Source organism: Branchiostoma lanceolatum, chromosome 15 (genome assembly GCF_035083965.1).
Source record: "Branchiostoma lanceolatum isolate klBraLanc5 chromosome 15, klBraLanc5.hap2, whole genome shotgun sequence".
NCBI lineage: Eukaryota > Metazoa > Chordata > Leptocardii > Amphioxiformes > Branchiostomatidae > Branchiostoma > Branchiostoma lanceolatum.
The window spans coordinates 10,936,235-10,954,497 of NC_089736.1; the positions used below are offsets into that span (position 1 = coordinate 10,936,235).

The 18,263-nt window shown below is 43.2% G+C and overlaps 1 protein-coding gene across 2 annotated transcripts; it reads left to right on the forward strand.

Annotated features, from left to right (window-relative positions):
• The first annotated feature begins 292 nt into the window (after positions 1–292).
• Positions 293–9,452, forward strand: LOC136449329 (nuclear hormone receptor E75-like). Of its 2 annotated transcripts, none has more exons than XM_066449327.1 (7): positions 293–629; positions 5,224–5,312; positions 5,940–6,084; positions 6,756–7,003; positions 7,275–7,457; positions 7,847–8,057; positions 8,447–9,452. In XM_066449327.1, exons 1-7 carry the CDS (start codon positions 404–406, stop codon positions 9,229–9,231), a joined length of 1,887 nt encoding a protein of 628 aa, XP_066305424.1. In that variant the 5' UTR covers positions 293–403; the 3' UTR covers positions 9,232–9,452. The 2 variants fall into 2 exon arrangements, with proteins under 2 accessions (XP_066305424.1, XP_066305425.1); XM_066449328.1 differs by lacking the exon at positions 293–629 and adding an exon at positions 4,804–4,930.
• The last annotated feature ends 8,811 nt before the right edge of the window (positions 9,453–18,263 follow it).

The window sequence follows — 18,263 nt, forward strand, 5'->3', positions numbered from 1 at the left end:
ATTACATGTCACCTAATTGCACAATTCCTTTTCGAAAGAACACTACATGGCAAGAGAGCGCAAGATTTCACAAAAATCTACAGTTTAGTCGCTCTAGCCGTTGCCAAAACGATGAAAATCGTTCTCTTTGTTGTGTTCGTTACTTTGCCGTCGGTAATCAAGGATACGCCCTTGACTTGTCGACCAATCGCAGCGCCGCACACGGCCTACGTGCGACAAATAAAGTGTATCTCATGAATATTCAAATATGGTGATTAGTGCATTCGACATGCCCACTTTTTTAGGTCGAGGGCCAGCTGGATGACCCATTATTCTTACGCTCAGTAATGCCCTTAGCCCAGTTCCAGGAACAGGGTCGCCCCTCAGTTATATTTTAAATGATCGCGGTTCTCCGGCTCAGTTCATGTCTACCCCCGTACGGCACGCACCTACGACTACATTGTCCTCCGTAGAACAACGTCTTGCCTCCCCGGCGTCGAGCAGCGCTTCTCCGGTTTGTTGTGAGAAAGCATCTGGTATATATACTGGACAGCGGGACTGGCATTCTTCTGGCAAGACCGTCTGGGGACCAGTTGGGCTGAATCATTTCTCGGCTATGCCAACAAATACAGGCGGCTTTTTAGGCATGGGTAAGTACCTGTCCCGTATTTTATCGCAGGTTGGACGTTGTGTGTACGGATCATTGTAGGGATAAGGTGTTTCATAGTGGGCAAGTTGCCAGACGTTTTCCTTGTCGTGACAGAGGGTTTTGGGACGATGTTAGATCTGGACTAGCTTGCAGCGCCGGACGTTTCCTCAGTGGGTCACACAGGCCACGTTTTCTCATGCCGTGGTCTTTGTTCTGGCAACGGAAAATACTGACCGTCATGTTGAAATCTGTCACGTTTCAACAACTATTTCCAACATGTGTAAACTACATAGAAAATGTTGACGACTAATTCTTCTAGACGTAAATTCTGATTCTCTTACCAACGAAAAGTAAATTCTTGAGTCAGATACCACTATGATTCATGTAATCCATGCTGTCTCCGAATGTGTGTGTGTAGGTCATATGTTTTAACTGTAGTGTGAATCACGGTTTTACACGGAAGACAGACATTACTACTAGGAAGCCTGGCAAAGCACACGCTCGGACCAGTTCAAACAACACGAATTCGGCATGTGTGCGCGAAATTTCCGCTGATAGGACGGGTGACCTACATCCATGGACACCCCTGTGAGAAACACTCCAGCGTCCTTTGTGGAAACAAACCGATTATCGGGTCAAACCGATAGAATCTTGCTGTGCGAACAACGCAGTCAGTTTACACTTTAGGACCTTCACTTTGAATAAAAAGATTTATTGGGCGCGAAAACATGCTTTTTATTTGCAATACCGTCATTTGTCCAGGCAATTGGGGTGGGGCGATGATTCACCACTCCTTTCCTGGTATCTCGATACAAACAAACAGTGAGAGAGAGAGGAAAACACACTGACGTATTTACCAAGGAAAGTTCCTTGTAATCTGGACACATGTTTCTAGTCGGGGTCACCTATAGATTCGGGCCTATGATATTCCCCAAACGTGTTGTTGAGATAAAAAGGTTTTGTTGTTGTTTGCTGTAACGTTACTTGTCCTGTAGTGTAATTTTTGTACATCATTTACGCTTGTTTACCATCGGAGCCAAGAGCCTGTCCCAAATCTCTTGTTTACCGGGTCCCTCCTATGAAAAACAAGGAGCTGCGTAAACGAAGAAGCATGCCAAATAGTGGGCCGCTGAGAACTAGGTCAGAAGTGTTTTGCAATTTTAGACGTTTGGCTGGCTACCACGGGCGGTCGGGAACTGTATCTCGCACTTAGACCAAGTTTTGTATCACACAGCTGTTAAAATCTGCGTGTAATTCGATGTGTGAACTTTTCAAATTTTGTGTGTGAGTTTTTGATATCCTTAGGCGAGTAGTTTGAGAGCGTGTGTGTCTCTAAAACCAGGCCAGAATCATGGCCCGAATGGCCTCTGCGACATCTAAATTCGATAAGAGAGCAAGGTCATGGCACCAACCGCCGGGACAGTACTTAGGATTGAGATAGATACATTCTGTCACTCGTATTAACAGTCTTTATTGCGATTTTTTATCTCGTTATATTCAGGACATTGGCGATTTACCCGTTCCAATTTTAGTACTAAACCGGATCTCCTTATAGTTCGACGGCAGTCAGTTATTTCTGTTCAGTATCAAACCATAACGTTACTGCGATGCAAGTGCCATGTCCTTCAAAAGCGGATCAACAAAATTGCGACGTTTTCTTGGTTCGAAGCCAAGTTATATGTAGTCATACATGTCGTTGAGCTTGTTGGCAAGCGTGTTTGTTGTTGAAACAGTGTTGTTGATTGGGACACTGCCAACTAGTGCAGTCCACCCCCTTATTGTGTTATTTTGTACACTCCCTGTTTTCAAAAATAGAGATCGCCTACGCTTCAATTGTATGTCACGGATGTAACGCTTAATTTTGTGCCATAGGCGAAACATTGGTCATTTTCTGCCCGGTTCAAGATATCTCTTAGTGGGGACAGGTGATTTCTTTTCATGATGTAAGTTAACCGTGACCTTTGTACACATGCCAAACAAATCCGCCATGCCATGCCATGCTTTGAAAGGAAATTCTGGCCCCAAACCCCTCTAAAGATACGAAATTTCAACACTTCGGTTCACAAAACGTTGTTGCGGCAAATTTAGCACATTTTAAACGCGTTGTAACCCGCTTAAACGCTCGTTAACGCGACTCAGACTCTGCGACCTTGAAGCCTAGCATGTGGCCGGCCAGTCTGAAAATATGGCAGCAATGGCGGAGGTTAGAAAGCAAACACAACCCACTGCTCGAAATCTGTCTCCAAAAAGATATGGAACGAATGAACGTTTCAATTTCAAAGGGACGCGGAATTTTATTGTAAATCTAATGGGAAGTAGACGTTGTGGTATTTTTTTAGTATATGCACCTGGTTGCGAACAGGAAATGTTTATTTAGGGCTGCATGTACAGTTTTAGAGGAAATCTGAGAAACCCCGTTTTGTGCCCTCCGCCACGGATATAGACGATGGCCGCGTGCCCCCGATCAAGGCCATTCAGCTGACCAATCACAGCGCAGGAACGGCGATGCGCTATCTTGACACAGAATTAGGTCTGGGGCTACCAAGGACAGTTTCACTCAACCAAAGCACCTTTACCCCACTCAGGCCAAGGATAGATGGCTCAATGTTGAGCCCTCCGCCCCGATCTTGTCCCTGAATGTGGTTCGGAGGAAGCTCGGGTCTCGAGCACGTAGCGAGTGAGGAAAGCGAGGCTGACCTTGTTCGGGACAAGGCTTCGCGGCAGCTGCTCTTGTCCCAATATGTGGGTCAGAGACACCGGCGCGCCCTTCCATGCAATTATCGGTGGAAGTTAAAATGGATTATCGGTTGGAGTGGGCCTCAAACTGGGCTATACCGCAGCGACAAGGCCACGGTCATTAAGATTAGCCGATGCATGCAGCCAACAACTTTAAACTTAACTCAAATTTGCTCACCGCAAATAACTTAGGCTAAGGAAGAGTTGGCCTATAACACAATCTCAGTTTTACACAATGAAGAATAAGTTGCAACCAAAATTGAACCCAAATTGACTTCTTCATAACTAATAATAGAAACCGTAAACGGAGAATATTTCTTTCCGTTTTAAAAGCGCCAAACTCTTTTTTTTTTAAATTTCCATTTCAGTCCAGCGCCGTATTTTGTTTGTCACCGCCCACTTTGTATTTACGGATAGAATAAACAAATTTAGTAAACAAACAACAATCTTGTGTTTTCACAGAGGGCCTTGTTTTTTTTTCTGGGAATAGTTTTTTTTTTGGGGGGGCGACTTTTAAGGGGCGTTGCAACAGGCAAGACAATGGAAAAGGGGCCGTGGAAAGGGGGGCTCTAGTCATCTATCGGTCCCCCCCCGAGCCTTTTCATGATTTATCAGCATCACATGACACTCTTACGTACCACCGGCGCCTCTTTGCTATCCAGCCCTCGCAACCAGATGTTTATGACAAATGCAATACTGAGAAAATTCCCGCTATTGTTGAATTGGGCGATATAAAACGATACCACCAGTTTCAGTGATATCATCTTGCCTCACGGATCGCGGCTAGGTTGTTGGTTCAGGTGTTTCATTTCACCACAAAGTTGCTGACCTAAATCAGTCAACAAAAATAGGCCCAAGTATTTATGACATGACCTCACCAACTCAATTCCACCCTAAATATAGGTCAACTAATTCTCTCAGGACGACGCTCTCCATATTGTACGCTTACGTTTTTTGGGGGGTGGGGGGTAAATGTTGGTAGAATAACCCTACATGGCGGTTTGTTTACAAAGACAAGGACGAAATATAACGTCACTAGTGGGACTGTTTCTGGGCTAAGTTGTAAATACACTGGGGCCTGGGGTCAAATGTTGAGGGGTGGGGCGAGTGACAGCATGTGACAAGATGGTAAACAAAATAGTACGTCTCATCCACCAGCAAAATATTATATATCATGAACATGCAATAAAGATAAAGATCGATATATATCGTAAGTAAATTTGACATCTACGTAACGAAATTAAATCAAAACTGACGCAACACTAACGCAATATACGCAAAAGTGCGCCGGTACAGCTTTCATGGCTTTGCTTGCACGCGCGGAGTAGAAGGTGAATCGAGTGCTCTGACGCGCATACCATATAAGGTGCAGTGGGCGTGGCTACCCTTCACAGGGACACCTCCAAACGCGACGTACTCCGTGTTACGAAACGTATTATACAAGGCGCTGCCCAGTCATTCATTTAGCAACCTGTGTCCGGGACATACGGAGGTTCATAATTTTGCAGGTGGATTTGTAAAACACACCCGAATACAACATGGACGGGCTTCTATATGGCGATAGAGGTTAGCGCGAGTGAAACTTTCCTCTGTGTGTGTGTGTCTCTTTCTCTTGTTTTTTTTTTCACCCGAAAAAAAAAAGGACAAGGAAGAACACTTACGTGCGACTGGTCCGCGCGTGTGCTTTGGTATAAGCTGGAGGTCGAGGCCGTACGGTTGCTCGCTTACAATTCCGGGTTCCAAGCGTCTGAGTTGCACCCAAAATAGTACCATTTCATCGATTCTTGGCTTGCCGAGTAACGTTGGTGACGGGACGCAAGGCTCACCATTCAAAAATTGTTTTATTCTTTTATCCACAGAGATCAACGGGATGATGATTTTGTGCAAGGTTTGTGGCGACAAGGCGTCAGGATTTCATTATGGAGTACACGCCTGCGAAGGATGTAAGGTAAGAACAATTCCTCCTTACATTTAGACTTCTTTGCACTGGTTTGAAATGTTTCTAACACGCTTAGATACGGTAGAAAATATTTAATACAGAGTCAAATGTTGTTCAAAACAGTTACTTATCTCTGATTGTTATTACGAATTCGAAGGTTTCGAAACTGTTGTGACAAAAGGCAACAAACACCCGCGCGGTATTGTAGAACTTACTCGACCATTCAGAGAATTCATATGGATAGATGATTGAAGGATAAAGATTCAGGAAACATTGCGCGCAATCTTTTTCATGACCGAAGCCGTCTGATATTATCATTATTGAATATACTACAGAAAAAAGGGCGCAGAATTAAGGACAGTTCATTTGCGTCACTGGCGCTTCCCCTGTGGATTTCGACCATCTGTCTGTTACGTGATTGAATGATCCAAATAATATGCGATGTGACCTACTTACCCGATTACATGACCTTTAACACGGAGGCAAGCGTGTGACAACTGAAAAAAAAACGTTACAAACGTGCGAACAAAACAACTTTCCTCACGCCGAAAGCGCAGCGAAAAGTGCGATATATTTGCTTGTTTACAACACGCAAAAGTGGCACAAGAAATTGACAATTTTTGACGTCTTTTGTAGGGCTTTTTCCGGAGGAGTATTCAACAGAAGATCCAATACAAACAGTGCACCAAGAACGAGAAGTGCTCCATCATGAGAGTCAACCGAAACCGCTGTCAGCACTGCCGGCTCAAGAAATGCCTGGCAGTCGGCATGTCTCGCGACGGTAAGAAATCTCTTACACTCACTCTGATAGGCAGGAAAATAAGACGGGATTTCATGGTCACATTTGTGGGCATTCTTTTTTCCTTATTGATTGATTGAGAGAATACACCCATGTCCACCAAGGACAAGTCATAAGATACTAGTAAATCATGTTACTAGTATATTTTATCAACTATCTTGTACTGAGTATATTATCTTACGTTGTGTGTGTGTAGTATGGTATATTTTTGTCAAATTACTAGGGACATGACACACTGTCCCTAACTCACCTGGTTTTGTTATCAGATTACCAGGATTGTTTGACATGACAGGTATATTTTTGGCACATTACCAGGCATTGTTTGAGCTGACAGTGTGTCCCTACTCACCTGGCTTTGTTATCAGATTACCAGGAATTGTTTGTTCAGTAGGATAAGCGCATGCTCCAATGATGGCTGGAGTCAACAACCACTGACCTAGAAACGGAGCTTGTAACCTTTTGCCCACTCTCCCTCAAAACAAGTAAGGGGAGGAGGATTGGTTACCCGGCAACCGGGGAATCAGTTGCCAATCAACCGACAGATAACCTAGTTTAGCAGCGGCATACCAGAGGGGCTGATAGAACTGTAGCGGATGAGTGAGTTGTAGTTAAGTGTCATCAATTGATGTTTTCTGTTCTTCTCGTTGTTACAGCGGTGAGATTTGGGCGGGTGCCCAAGCGCGAGAAAGCCCGTCTCCTGGCCGAGCTCCAGAACCTGAAGAATCAGACGGAAAGCGAGCTGAAAGTGACGTCGTCGGAGGAAGCGGAGGTTGACGAGGTTGCCATGGTGATCGCCAAGGCCCATCATCAGACGTGTAGTTACACCAGGGAGAAACTGGCGGCCATGAAGACCATTCAGCCAATCCTGGCTCAGAACCTCCCCAACCTGCACATGAGCATGGTGAGCACTGTTCTTTCCTTATAAGGATGGCCCAGTTTCCAAATAAGGGTGGCCTAGTTGCCAAATAAGGCTGACCCAGTAGCCAGCAAAGCCCACTTCATCCAGTTGAAATTGATTGCATGGTTGACAGGGAAAATTAAGTTTTTTTACTGACTTTTGGTAATGGTTTTATGCAAACCACCAAAGAGTCAATGTTTGTAATCTATTAGCAGAGTTAGGCAGCAGGGAGAAGGTTTTAAAAAAAACTTACGTTCCAATGTTTTCTACGCAGGTTTGCCCGCTGAACCCGTTCCCGATCGGCGCTCTGGAGGGAGCAAACAAGATGTGGGAGGAGTTCTCGGAGAGGTTCACCCCAGCGATCAAGGAGGTGGTCGAGTTCGCCAAGCGTATTCCAGGATTTCAGCAACTCAACCAGACCGACCAAATCACCTTGCTGAAGGCTGGCTGCTTCGAGGTGGGTAACCTGTAGATTCAGTAATCCTTTAGTCTTTGTATACTATTTCCCTGTTTAGCTGCATCCAAGGATGATGTCTTTGTAGAAGAAGCAAGGGATAGTTTTGAAGAATGGTATACTTGTCCATGGGAAGACAGGGCTGGAGGTAAACTTTATATCTGGGGAAGGGGTTCCTGGTTGGAGCTGCATTGGTCTTTCGGAAGGGACGTAAAATGGGGTCCCTTGATTGAGTAGGTGCTTTGAGCACGTTAAAAGACACTACAACATCCTTGGTGCTCACCTACTGGCTGTACTTCTGATGAATACATAGAATAAAGTTTTCTCACAGATATTGTTGGAACTGATTCATGTCCTTCACAAACTCACCAGTGCCCGTCTGTTGCCTGCAGGTCTTGTTAGTGCGCCTGTGTCCGATGTTCGACTGCAAGAGCGACATGATGACGTTCGTGAACGGCGTCCGGATCCAGCGCAGCCAGCTCCTGCAGATGGGGTGCGGCGAACTCATCAACTCGATGTTCGACTTCGCCGAGAAGCTGAACGTGCTGAACCTGATGGAGTGTGAGATCGCTCTCTTCACCGCCGTGGTCCTCGTAGCAGCAGGTAAGGACCTTCTCATCACAGCCTAGTCTGTTAGCATTTACAAACAGATCTGTAAAGACTTTCTCATCACAACCAAGTCTGTTAGCATTTAGTATTTACAAGCAGAGAAAGACTTAAAGACTTCTGCAGTTCTGCTACTTCTTTCATAGAGAATAGCCCAGAAGGAGATCAAAAAGACTTTCTCATCACAACTAAGGCTGTTAGAGAATAACAAAACTATTTGTACGCAACAAGTATTTTATTTACACCGACTCAAAGAAAAGTGGCCTGCAGAGCTTCTTATGAAGAAATAAAGGTTCAAACAAACCTGAAACCATACTTACAGAAGTAAATCCCATGACCATGTGAGTGAGTCCTGTTCTCATGATTGTATCCTGCTGTGTCCTCAGATCGCCAGGGTGTGAAGGACGTGGAGGCGGTGGAGAGACTCCAGGAGAGGCTGATCCGTGCCCTCCGCGCCATGGTCGCCAAGAACCACCCCGAGGAGCTTGCGCTCTTCGCCAAACTACTGATGAAGCTGCCCGACCTCCGCACCCTCAACACGCTCCACTCCGAGAAGCTCCTCGCCTTCAAGATGGATGCCCAGAACGCGTCCGAGGGGAAGCAGACCTGTCCCATGAACCTCAGCAAGGCCGCCGCGCCCCCGCAGGTCCCGTCGCCGACGCACAGCGAGCTGTCGCCGCTGCAGATCGCGCTCGGCCACCATCGCTGCCCGCAGAGAAAGTACGAGCGGGAGTACAGCACGGCGCCGCGTGCTGCGAAGGAAGGTCACCACGAGGTCCGCGTCCCCATGGAGGTCGTCAACGGTCAGCTAACGGTGGGGCGGAGTTACGAACAGGGGCAGGGGTACATCAACACCATGGGGGGTCCTGTTCTCCTCAGGGGGACCCCTGCCTGCACCCTCCCCACAGTCATCCCCGCCCACCTCAACCCCTTCGCCAGGTTCCAGATGCCCGAGAACGTCCTAGTAGGGAACATGAGAAGCAATATCCCGCTGTACAGCTACCCTCAGAAACCCGAAAGCCTTCCCCTGTCCCCTTCATCCTCCTGTGGGTCTTCCTCCCCAGACTCCCAAACTTCAACCCCCCCTACCATGTACCACCTCCCCCCTGGGGTCCGCATTAAGCAGGAGAGGATGGATTCCGAGTCAGATTCCTGCGAAGGGCAGAGATAGGTGGAACACCCCCCGGGAAATATTTTTCATATATGATAAAAAAGTGCTAATTTATATCATCTTGTGAATAGCTTCTTGTAATTAATGTTGATTGCTATCTGTCTGTAAGATGGGATAAGATAATAATAATGGAAACATTTCGTGTTATAAAAGTATGAATGACGCCCAGCTAGCGTAAGCTGTCACTGACACAGGGTAAGAGAAGCTCACATGGAAGAACCAATACATATGTTGAATTCTATTGTTAAGGACATTAGTGAAAACAGGACTATTAGTCTTCACCTTTGCTGGCAGGGGTGGCAATGTTCACACCATTCTTCCTTCAGTCGATATCTCATGACAATACTTTGTTCTAAGAATATTTTGAACATTTGCCAAAACATACCTCAAGAATTGTAATATTTAAAGACAATGCAACTGCAGGGATGAGTTCCTAGATACGGTCTCACCAAGGTTAATATAGGAAGATGTTTCCAAATCTTTATGTGATAGTCTTGATTTTTGTCCATTGGAAATGTGTATCACACAATTGTTAACATTGTTAGGAAAATGCTGCCTCTACCCATGGAATGCAGTAACACAATTTAGACCACCCGAACTTTACTCTATGGATGACATCCAAAGTCTGATGCAGGAGTCTTTAAAAAAGCACTGAAATGGCTGAAATTTAAACATGAAAATATCAGAAATGTTGCAAGAAGAATTCTTCTTCAGGAAGGTTCAAATCAATGTACACTAAGGTGTCATCCACAGTCAAGTTCATGTAGGTTTGAAGTACATTTCATAACGAGTAATACCTCATGTTTACCATACCTCAGATAGGAGCTCAGCTTCTCACAGGGACATACATGTACATGTAGCTGTTTGCTACACAAGGGAAAACAGTAGATAACCTCAAGCCAGTATACCATACCTCATTTTTACACTTGGAAAATTGCCTTTCCCCACACGATGTGGTTTTACCAGCCATGTTTGTATCACTCCACTTGGTATGTTTCGATGGAAGCCAACTGAAAGGTGTACATAGTACTGTTCTCAATATGAAAACCTCTTGCAATGTCTGTACAGACTAGTTTGTTCCGTTCTGTGACAATTGTATCTAGTTTTGACACTTTTGTACAAGTTTTTCTTCGTCTCGAGATTTGGGTATATCAATTCAATGGAAAGTGTTGTGAAAGTTCTTGAAAAAGACTCCATTATATTATATTTAGTTTGAAATGATGATTTACTAAAATCAACCTAGAGAAAAATGTTGCTATTAATTTATGTTTATTGGATATTTTAAATCTGTATTCAGCAGAATATAATTATTATTAAGGTTTTGTTGTTGTTCGTTGTTGTGAAGAATATTTCTAGACTCGATGAGTGAAAAGTTTTTGATAAGTGTGTAGCCTAGCCATTAACTGTACACATGAATACCTCATCTGGGTTTTTGTCATTATGTATGTAATAACTATGTATGTGTATATAGAAGTATATACAGTTGGCTAAATTATTTACTTTTCATTTTGTGTAAACAAACAAAACAAACAATAAATGAGAGTGCCAACTAATGAATTACTGGCTCCGCATTTTGTTATTGTTTATGTTAAGTCATCCTCGTTCACCAGGACCCTTCCGCTCCACGTTACATCGCTCGCAGAAAGGGCCCTGGTAACACGGGATGGCATCCATGGTTATTGCAGGTCGACGAGACTTGCTGATGAATAATTAATGAGCTAACCCTTATTTGGGACAAACGGCAGTTGTAGCTCATGAATAGTTAATGAGCTAACCCTTATTTGGGACAAACGGCAGTTGTAGCTCATGAATAATTAATGAGCTAGCAGTAACACGTAACCTGATTGGTTGATAGCTTCCCAGCGTTCTTTGCGCGCTTGCTTCCGATGAGAGGAAGCAAACGGGGTTTAACCTCTCTGATTGGCTGAAGCTGTATTGGTGGCGATATCGTAATAACCATGGATGCCATCCCGTGTTACCAGGGCCCTTTCTGCGAGCGATGTAACGTGGAGCGGAAGGGTCCTGGTGAACGAGGATGTGTTAAGTATGAACGGTGGTGAACAAATGATGGTAAGAATGATAAGTGCTTATAGAAAGTTAAGATTGAGGCTTGGATGGATCAAGAGAAGTTAAGTAAAAGAGAGACTAAGAGAGTTCAAGAGTTGTGTGTGATATATACTCTCCAAGCAGAGGAATGGGTCCAGCTGGTTAAATGTGGGTTGGCGTCATAAAGAAAACGGGACAAAATAGAAAGCCCTACAAAAACGCCTAAAAAACACGTCAAAAGCCAGCCGGACCCATTCTTCTGCTTGGAGAATAAGTGTGAGAGGGTTTACAAGAGACAAATACAAGCTATGCTAGGAAGAGAATTTAAAAATGGTAAAGGAAAAACAATGAACAGTGACATAAGTAAGGGAACAATAGAAACTAACAAATAACCTGAATAAATGTACACTATTCATTCCGTGAAAGCCACACTTATCCAAACTTTTTTTGAAACCAGAAAGAAGTAAATTAAACCCCACATTAAAGGCCCAAAAGTACCAAGTAAATTGAAAATCTAGGCTGTCAGTAAGAGCTCAAAATAGGGGGAAAGTACTTAAACTTACAAACCCTAGTTTAGGAAACCCAAGTTCATTTGGTACCACTTAGAAGCTTTTTGGAGTCATGTAGCGTAATGGAAGGGCGTTTCGCCCAGAACCCAGTTCCTGTGTTCTTCCGATGTCCCTTGGATAGGAAGTTAAATGCAGGTCCCATGTTTGAGGAGGGCCACACCTCGAGCATGTAAAGGGACCCGCCATACTTATCAAAAAGACTAGGGGTCCATACCGGTGTGAGTGGATCAAATAAATCCTTCTGAATATGCTGCTTGTACCCTTCAGTACAAACCTGGTGTTACACCATGAGGCAGTTTACGGGATTTGCAATACAAACATACAAACCTTGTATTGTAGCTTGTACTCTTCAGTACAAACCTGGTGTTACACCATGAGGCAGCTTACCGGATATGCAATACAAACATACAAACCTTGTATTGTAGCTTGTACTGTTCAGTACAAACCTGGTGTGTCACGCCATGTCACGCCATTACCAGGTGTAATACAAACATACAAACCTTGTACTGTTGCTTGTACTCTTCAGTACAAACCTGGTGTTACACCATGAGGCAGCTTACCGGATATGCAATACAAACATACAAACCTTGTATTGTAGCTTGTACTGTTCAGTACAAACCTGGTGTGTCACGCCATGTCACGCCATTACCAGGTGTAATACAAACATACAAACCTTGTACTGTTGCTTGTACTCTTCAGTACAAACCTGGTGTTACACCATGAGGCAGTTTACCGGATATGCAATACAAACATACGGTACAAACCTTATATTGTAGCTTGTTACCTGTTCAGTACAAACCTAGCTGTGTGTCACGCCATGAGGCAGTTTACCAGGTGTAGTACAAACATACAAACCAACCCTGGGAGTAACTAGAGTTAAGAATTTGTGCTACATATACTTCAGGTTTGCTATGTTAGTTTAGCGATTACAGGGTCTTTTTATAAATATGAACTGGTATTGAATTTTTCTTTTTATTTGAGTTGAATGTGTGATAGTTGTGTGCCGATTTGTTAAAAATAGAGAGAACGCTAGCGACCCCAAAAAACACCCCTCCCAATGAAATGGTATGGCTACCCTGCGACATCACAAATTCAAGATGGCGGCCACCACACATGTACATGCCAACGGATCCAACAAAGGTTTTGCTACGCAAACCTTTAAAAACTACAAGGACAATGCAACAAGTGGAACTAGTAATCTAAACCAGACACGCAGCCTGGAATACCTGCCAGGGCCTTGGCAGCCAGCATTTGGTGACCCTAAAGAGTTCTTCTGAGGACTGATTTCTTCCAAGATATCCCACTTTTGGCAGAGGTTTGAACAAGGGCATACATTCTGACATGTTAATCCTCTTAAGCTGGAGAAACATGTGCCCTTAATACATCAATGTCAGTCAGTACCCTTAATACGTCAATGTCATTCAGTACTAGATTGGGCTAAGACCATGAAATTTTCTGTTCGGAAGTCTCCCAAAGGCCTGCTCACCATCATCTTAGTTTACGAACAGACATGATAAAACGGTCACAATCTTCCCCACCAACCTCTGCTTGGAGAGTAGCAACAAATTGGCAGAAACTAAAGTAGCATTGCTTCTGAAACAAATGAAAGGAGCGAGTAGAAACAAGTGATCCCAACCGAGATTCGAACCCACGCTGAAACCGGCAGCCCAGATCACAGGCACGCATGCATTAACCACTAGGCTAAAAGGTCGCGACTAGTTAGACTGGTCAGTTGGAGGCGCTTGAACCCCCACTGTTACACTTCCAAGAATTCTGTTTCTACTACATTATTTTCTGAGCCAGATGGAGACATTTTACTGAGGGTCGATGACTCAATTGAACACTTACAGAAACATGATCATAGCACATTTTTCTGCTTATCAAAATTGGGAAAACATTTTGAGTTTGCATCCATTTTGTTTCAACATTCAAAAACAGTTTGGTACACAAACATGATTATAACACATATTTCTGCTACATTAAAGTGATTGTGAAAACATTTTGAGTTTCCACTCTGTTTCAACATTCAAAGCATTTTGGTACACCATTTTTTGTTACATCATTTAAAAACACGTACATTTTACCAGAAAAATCTATTTCCAGATCTCAAGGTTTGTTTTTACTGCATACCCGGTAAACCGCCTCAAGGCATACCATACCAGGTTTATACTGAAGAGTAGGAGCTTCATACCCGAACAGATTTTTATTTCATCCACTCAAACCAGGAAGGACCCCTACTCTTTTCGACAAGTGAGGTGGGTTCTTTTACGTGTTCGAGGTGTGGCTCTCCCTAAACACGGGTCCTCCATTTAATGTCCTATCTTTCCGAGGGACGTCTCTAACCAAAGCTAGGTACTCATTTTCACCTGAGTGAAGTCAGGAAAGTTCGAGTAAAGTGCCTTTCCCAAGGGCACAACGTCAACAGGACAAGTCGGGTGACCCCAGATTCAAACCAAGGACCTCTGGGCCAAACACCCTGCCACTATGCCACCGTGGCACCACAAACCAGAGGCGAGAGAGTAAGCATAGAACGTTCTAGGAGCATGTCATGCTGTAACAGTTCACTGTGCTCATTGACCCTTGAACTTCTGAGGCCCAGTGCCAAATTTTAGGAAGGCCATCTATACGTGAATAAAACAGGTGGCCCTTATTTTGGGCATCCCTCCACAAAACTGCCCGAATCCTGACACTGTTCCAAGGTCTTTACTAACTGACCGTAAATCAGTGATGTAACCAGTTCTAGGGCACAGCAATACACATAGTCATATTACTGGAGTGTGTGTGTGTGCGTGGGGGGGGGGGGCACAGTTCTAAATCTATTATCTGTAAACAATTCAGTTCATGCTCAGTTGCATGAAATGAATACACAATGTTGTAAATATAACAAATCATTTCCAAAATGTTTCCGACCAGTTGCAGTAGTATACATACAACTTTCAAGTTATCATATTCTATTGTGAAACATTTGTAAAAGTTCCTGCTATTTTCAAACTATAATTCCAATAGAAAGTATAAATGTTCAAAACACTTCCACGTGGCATTTAGTCGGCTCCCAAACCAGTTGCACATGTTTTGAAATGTATGCTCCAGCAAAATGATTCAGCAAGTTGACAACACAGCACAACATCCTGAAACACTGCTTACAGGCAACAATTCTTTCCAAAAATAAAACATTCTCTGAGCAACTGACAAATCATAATGCAGTCTATATGGCCTGTACCTACACAAAGTACTTACCCACAACATAACCGGTGCCAAAAATAAAAGAAATCACACATGGCTACAGCCATATATAAATAAAGTTCACAATCTACAGTGTACCCTCCAAGCTCAAGGCCGTCCCTCTATTTTGGACTACAACCTTTGGCCTAGGAGATCTGATACCCCTATAACATTGTGTTCAATCGCCAAACCAGGCATTCAAGAGGGCCTGCATGGGGGGGTCCCGACAACGCTCTACGCTAAATTCGGAGGACCGGCTACGTAGTACGCTAAATTCAGAAAGCCTCCCTACTCTCTACGCTAAATTCAGAAAGCCCCGCTTACGCTCTACACTAAATTATGGAGTCGTCGGCAACACTCTACGTAAAATTAAAACGACCGATTACGCTCTACGTAAAAGGGGCATGCAGGCCCTCATTCAACATAGATTGTTCATGAGAATACATTACCCAGAAGGACAATTGCTTTTACATCCGCCAGGAAGGTTATGTTTTCGGTAGCATTTGGATATAATTACATCTATGTGGACTAGCAGCATAAGAACAGCACAAAACAAAATGACAACTGTGAATTCGAGAGAGTTGAACTCGAGGTGACATTATTCTACGCCCACGATCTAAACCTGTGGCTTCTTCGCTGCGCTGGGGACGAGCATGTCTTCTAATGTCATTTTGCCTACCAGTCGTCGAATACCCGGATGTAAACAAAAACAGCGATCGCTCTGTGAACACATTAAATCACCCGGTTTAACTTGAACACCAAACAAATTTCAAATCCCTCTTATCAAATTTGTGATTGCAAAAAAAACAATTTCGTCGCAGTTGTTGCATATTTGGACTTACAATTATCATTCCTTTCCATTTTTAGATCTCGGTGTTGTCTGAAGCTCTGATTTGCCCTGTTCCACAGTAATTAACATTTTTTGCTCCAATTATGACAGACTAAATAGTTCTTTACATTATAGACTGAGGTAATTTAAGCTCAGCCCTAAAGCCTTTCTTCCTGACTGCTTCTGTTTAATTGAGTCCCCTGTAGTATTAGACAAGTCAACATATCCACTGAATTCTGGCTTGGATTACGTATCAGCTTTCTTATACACAATCTCTGCATTCAGCTCAGAAACCAAAGGGTTTCAAACTTGTGAACATGGCTATAAAGTATGTGGCCTCATGCACTCAAATATGGAATGACATTTAATTTGGACATTTCCTGTCATAAAGACAATTACGTTCCGACAATACTGAGATTTTGGTGCACGCTAATAATGAATAATAAATCAACTTTAGACTGGGAAATGTGTCATTGCTACGTATGTGTGTGATGTCATATAAATATCTGTATTTTCCATTATTTGTACATGCCATATTGGGTACTTGGGTAATTTTTTCGTGTATCTATATGTCTAAAATGAATCATCAAGCCCTGTATTTTCCCCCCATTTACACGACAGTCATACCCTGTGCACCAAGATTAAAATTGTATCTCTTTTCTAATTCAGCAGATAGCATACTAAATTACAGTGATCATCTGTCCATTAAGAAAATTACTCCTGGCCCAAGGGTATTTGCATACAGTCACTTTGGCAATGAACAAACTGGATTGATTGATACACAGATATTCAACCTGGCCAGTCGATCCGTCAATAATACATATAATCTCCATAAATTCAAGGGATCATATTTAACAATACTGGTTTCAATTATAGTTCTTGCAGCGGAGCATATGTGAAGGGCAGAGGGCATGTTTTGAAGAATGGATTCCCAGATACAATGTGGAATTTGGTGACATTTTTCAGAGAGGGTAACCCAATAAGGACACAGGCGGATTTAGTACACACATACAGGCTTCTGTTTAGGCTAACTGACCCCACCAGGTCAACTGTAGTGTATGTATACATAGGCTAGGATGACCCCACTGTCTGGGGAAAAATTAAAACAGAAAAAAAGAAACAAAATTGTTGAGTAAAAGTCATTCATATGTACATTTGATGGCTGACTGATCAAAAGATTTACTCGCAGGGACGTTGAATTGATTTTAGGGCCAAGAGTCCTGCATGCAGGTCAAGTGTGTGTCCTTTTAACTGGGTCAATTTGTTACTGAACATTTCTAAAGGATTTATGAGACAACAGTGGTATGCACATCATGCACACACATACACATACACACACAGATCAAAAGATGTACATATGCCCTCTGACAGTAGATTGATTTTCAAGGGCCAGGAGTCCGCATGCAGGTCAAGTGTGTGTCCTTTTAACTGGGTCAATTTGTTACTGAACATTTTTTGAAGAATCTATGAGACAAAAGTGGTGTGCACAACACACACACACATACACAAATATGTAACGTAAATAACAGTAACTTACAGTTACATGTATGTGCAATATGGATGCACACAGACAGAATTGCCCTAGCTGACTCATGTTCTAAACAGAAGCCCACAATATTAGACAGTAGGAATGGGTGTGACCATCAAATGCAATCCTTTAGCCTGACGTGAGGTTCAGGAGTTATACAACCACCCACACAACCATGTACATTGTACACACAAGCATATCTTCCATCGAAAATCACCCCCGTGGCCCCCCAGCAGTGGCCTTGAACAGGCTCTAAGCCTCCCTGCCGCACATACAATGGAGCAGACAGATTATATAATGGCGGGGCCTAGGAAAAAAATGCTGTGTTTCCGGTTACCCGACCAACCCTTGCAAAAACTTGCCAGACCAAACATTTTTTTGGGTTCGACCGCTACCAAAGTGCATAAAATTTTAATTCTTACATCTGAGCTGATGAAAATTCAAAACAGAATCCGAAGTGGTCTTGCATAATTTTTGCAGCCAGTATTTCACACTCAGTCTGTTAACAGATTAAGGCTTTGAACAGTTGATTGTAGGAATCTGTAGAAAAATTTGTTGTTTGTTTTATTGAGATCTCCATCAGTGTTACATACAAATATAGAGAAACACTATTCTACCTTGAGTGCACTAACATTATATGAATAAACAAGAGTTCGGGGACCTCAAATCTCCATGAAATATATATTATGCAAATTAGGACCACATTTGCATAATTTGTATTCAACCACGTTCACTGTCACATAACTTCCATATGCCACAAGTATGAAATTCCAGCTATCTACCAATATGGAATTACAGTATTTTCTCATTAATTATGCAAATTAGGTTCTATCCATGT